This window comes from Pseudophryne corroboree, chromosome 7 (assembly GCF_028390025.1).
Source record: "Pseudophryne corroboree isolate aPseCor3 chromosome 7, aPseCor3.hap2, whole genome shotgun sequence".
NCBI lineage: Eukaryota > Metazoa > Chordata > Amphibia > Anura > Myobatrachidae > Pseudophryne > Pseudophryne corroboree.
Genome location: NC_086450.1, coordinates 478,311,009 through 478,315,891, shown reverse-complemented (window position 1 = coordinate 478,315,891; position 4,883 = coordinate 478,311,009). Strand labels below are relative to the sequence as shown.

Genomic DNA, 4,883 nt, shown 5'->3' with positions numbered 1-4,883 from the left:
CACATAGGCCACCACAGCGAACATTATAAAGCACATAATCCACCACAGCGAACATTATAAAGCACATAGGCCACCACAGCGAACATTATAAAGCACATAATCCACCACAGCGAACATTATAAAGCACATAGGCCACCACAGCGAACATTATAAAGCACATAATCCACCACAGCGAACATTATAAAGCACATAGGCCACCACAGCGAACATTATAAAGCACATAATCCACCACAGCGAACATTATAAAGCACATAATCCACCACAGCGAACATTATAAAGCACATAATCCACCACAGCGAACATTATAAAGCACATAGGCCACCACAGCGAACATTATAAAGCACATAATCCACCACAGCGAACATTATAAAGCACATAGGTCTCCACAGCGAACACAATAAAACACGTTGGCACACATAGAAAAATAATACAGCACCTAGGCCACCACAGTGAAAATAATAAAACAGTGGGGGATATCCAATTACCCACGGCCAATGGCAGTGGGTAATTGTATTGCCGGGGGCTATCCTATTAGCCTCGATGCAGCACTTATCAGGGATTAGCCACCCGAAGCATAATCCGCAATAAACTTAATCCAAAAGCCGCTATAATAGTTTAATTTGTTGTGCCAGTGCCCACTGCTTCTCTCCTGACACCTATCGCCACAGACAGTGATGGTGCATCAGTCACCACCCTCCACTTTGTGCACTGTCTCCAGTCCAGGCCGGCTCCTCAGTACAGCCAACTGCTAGGGTCACGGTCGGATGTCACATGACCAGGGCTGTCTCAACAGCAGTGTAGGACTCTGGGCAAGGCAATGCATTGGGGTCCCTACCTAGCCTCCAGAGGTGATGGGTAGCGTTGCTATTGGCGGCGACTGCTATGTCCAACAGGCAGTAGTGGGTGGTCATCTTATGTGACCACATCCTCCAATGGCGAGGGGGGGGGGTCCTGTCCTGTTTGGGAAGGGAGTTAGTGAGATGGGTGCAGGAGGGAGAAAACTAAACTGGAGAAGGGCGGGCATTAGGCTGCATGTGGGGTGTCACTGTGACTGGACTATCTCTGGGGTGTTAGGTGAGGGGGCAATGATATGGGGGAAGACACTGGGACATTGGGGTGTCAATAATATGGTGGGGCACTGTGCTGGAAAAGAGGAGGGCACTGGGATGAGTGGGGGAGTGGCAGTGAGTTGGGTGGGGGGGTAGAGGGAGCATTGGTATGGGGGGATTGGAGCACTGACCTGTAGACAGCCTGCCTGCCCACTCCAAACTGGCCCCACAGTTCACGTGAATGAAAAAAGACATCCAATGTAGTATGAATTAAAGTTGAACAATAAGTAACCTAATGACAACTACTCACTTTTTAGAGCCTTCCCCTTTTTTTATCTTCGGCCTCCGCTTCCGTGACCCTGCATGGCTATCACCTTGCCTGAGAGTGCATCTCCCCAACGCATTGCTCCGGGTGCTGCAGCTGCCGGCCGAGGCTCTGTACATGGTGACGCAGCTTTCAGCTTCCATCAGCCTTATGTGTGTGTGAGACACTGCTCCGCACTACGCTCGTCTGTCTTTAATATAATGCTCCATCAGCTCTCTCCTCTGACTGGGTGGCTGCTATCAGCGCGGCTACCGCCGCATCCCCTAGCTGAACAGCTGCGCCGATAGCATCCATTCATCAGAGGAGAGAGCTGATGGAGCAATATTTTAGAGACAGACGAGCGTAGTGCAGTGTCCCACACACACAGGCCAATAGTATCCAATGGAAGGAGCGGCCCTGCACATGATGGCCGTGACCACTACAACGCTGCTGACTCAGTTCCGGTGTCACAGAGGGGGAGCACCGCGCTGATGCTAATGGGCACTCCGCCTCGGCTGGGTGGCTCAACGCTTCTTGTAAAACAGGAAGGGCATGGTCAGTGCAGGAGCCAGGGGCCCCTTTCAAGGCTGGATCCCGGCGGCAACTGACTCCGTTGCCTCCGGGAGTTCCGCCCCTGAGCACAAGGGAATTTGAACTTACAAGCACCTAGTGAGATAGTACAACCTCACAGTTTTCAAATGTGTTATTACAAAAATTGCTGTTTTGGGCAACTTACTGTTATAGATTGTCTAGACTCCGGCATTTTATGTATCATGATTGCTCTAATGTGGATAACAGTGAAAGTTGTTTTACTGTCTAACTTTTGGGCAAAATTCTTTAATAAAGTGTCATTTGTTTTGCAAATATCTGGTCTTTCATTGTGTCTGTGGTGGGAAATCATCTGGCTTGCCTCTCTGTCGTGGTGTGCTTAAATGTAGAAGTTGGGAAAACCATCACTGTGCATGCAGCTGTGGTCTCACCCTGAACCTTCCTTATGTTAGATCCCACATCTTAGCCGGAAGTTATACTTATAACAAAGGACCTGGTCATTTGCACCTGGAGTATTACAAGGACAGAGTATTATATTTGGCATCACAAAATTACAAGTGTCACAAGTGTTAACAAGAGTAGTGATAAGCTATACCTGAGGCACTATAGTGAGATTACTCACTGAAGAGTGGGGCAGTGACAGTAGTCAATTACACATACTAGACAAATGTACATTATAGAGGAAATAGAGAAAAAACTAACAACTTTCTTTTTATCAAACTACTAAGAATTTGTGTAAGACAAGATGACTGCACAATACCCAAATACAAGCCCATTGTATCATCTAACGAGAAAGGTAAATTCTCATCTGAAGAGACTTCTCTTTAATTTGGGGTTTCCAAATATTAGTATAAAAGATTGTACAGATGGGAATGAGAAGAGATACACCCATGATAATGTTATTATCACAGGACTGATATAGGACAACACAACGAACATGAAAATGACAAAAATAAGGAAGACCAGGTCTAACAGCACATGCAGAATCATTGTCACAGCCGCCCGAACAAGAGCCTGGAGCTGAGGGGATGAGCTGTCCTGGGACACGTTCTGCCTGATCCTCCAGACATGGTGCAGGAGAGACGTCACACTGAGCCCAATACAGATGGCAGTCAAGGTAAAAGGAATGGTGTAACTGAGCAGCACGTTCACTACAATAAATGAGACATCCATGTTCATTGGGAGACCAAGTGGCCCATTGGTAATGTTTGTATTCTGTGGAAACATCATCTGTACTGTCCATATAAAGGGCAATGTCACCAGAACTGACCATATTGCTGATCCTATGAGGAGTTTGGTGATGGAAGAGGGAAACCACATTTTCACCCAGAGGAAGATCCGGTGGGTAACGGTGACGAGTTTCACACAGTTGCAGATGGAGAGCCAGGCGGTGTTCCACAAACTCATATTGTACAGGACGTAAAGGACATAACTCAAAAACAAGAGTGTGCTTATGTTCATTTCAGTGTGATAAGACAAGTAATAGCTCACCAACAACTGACACACCAGGAGGAGATTGGTGAGAGCCATAGAGAGCAGGATTGGGTCACTGGCTCCGAGTCTATTGCTCGTTCTCCAGAGTCTGATGTACACAGAGAGGATGGCGGAGTTTATAATGATTCCATGTATCCCGATTATAGATAAAATGATGCTTATCACACTCTGCACAGACAGCTGCATTCTGCACAGCCGGGCGACCTGTCCTGTTTCTCTTACTAATATAATGACAGCAGATGTGACAAGTGCCAGTGGTGTAATGATTACATGCCGGGCAGAGGGAGCACGGAGCAGGGTGAGGCATGCAAATCTGGGAAATATCTGGTTACCCTGTGTGTATTGAATAATTTCCTTGGTTAAGCTGAAGATATTTAAGGAGAGGAAGCTGGGATAGGATTCATTTAGTTTTTTATTATGGATACAAAATAAAATGATACTTACAGATTTTTATTTTTATTTGAATTTCAGCAGGAAAAAAAAGGAAACATTTACATAGAAAATTAAAAAACAAACAAAACTAAACTATGGGCACAATACATAAATGCATAGAGATACTGTATGTAATTCCAAAGCAAACACATTATATTCTCAATAACCTGTGCATAACATAGCTCGTTCCAATAATGTTAACCAGCTGTACATACAGTTCAGAGTATATTTATAAAGTAACCTGAAATAGCATAAGGGTCCAATGGTTGTATTCGATATGCTGGTGGTCAGAATACCGACTGTGGTATCTCGATTGTGAGAATACTGACAGGAGCAAGGTAAGTATACTTACATTCCCCCAATCCACCCCTAACCCTCCCTTCCTTCAGCCTGAACCATACTCCTCCTCCCACAGCCTAACCCTAATTCTCCCAGATGGTGCCTAAACCTAAACCCCATTCCTACAGACTAAACCTACTCCCCTCACAGCCTAAACCTAACCCCCCCTCACAGCCTAAACCTAACCCCCCCTCATAGCCTAACCCTAAGTAACTAAAAAAAATCAGACAAAAATATAGCCCAAACTGAGTCTGTGATTGTGGAAAAGAGATTAAGGATGAATTGCTTATAAGTACCACTATGCAGGTCAACCCATTAGAAATCCAATGCTTAATATCTAGGTCTGGAAGTAGCTGAGATAATGCCCATAGAGAAATGCAGATAGCAAAATACATTGGGAATTAACAATCACAAGGTCACAAGCCTTAAGAAAATCAATTATTGATTGGTTAGTGTTAGAGGGGAATGGACAAAAATGTACAGGGTCCAACACAGATCCCCTAATGGATAAACAGGTAATATTGCCTATTCCAGGTTCAGCCATGGTTTAGATCCCGTAGGTGATAGCCCAATCACACAGCTGAACAATCAGATATGCAGAGCAATAAGCAAATAAGTCGGGGACTTCCAACCCTCCATTTCAACTGGTCCTAGAAAGGCAAGAGAACGCCAACCGAGGCAGTTTCTTATACCAAATATACGCAATAAGCTTACAG

At 45.2% G+C, this 4,883-nt stretch overlaps 1 protein-coding gene across 1 annotated transcript; it reads right to left on the bottom strand.

Moving 5' to 3' along the window:
• Positions 1 to 2,706: 2,706 nt before the first annotated feature.
• On the bottom strand, positions 2,707 to 3,582 carry LOC134944369 (taste receptor type 2 member 41-like). The gene has a single exon (XM_063932947.1). It carries the CDS (start codon positions 3,580 to 3,582, stop codon positions 2,707 to 2,709), a length of 876 nt encoding a protein of 291 aa, XP_063789017.1.
• Positions 3,583 to 4,883: the final 1,301 nt, after the last annotated feature.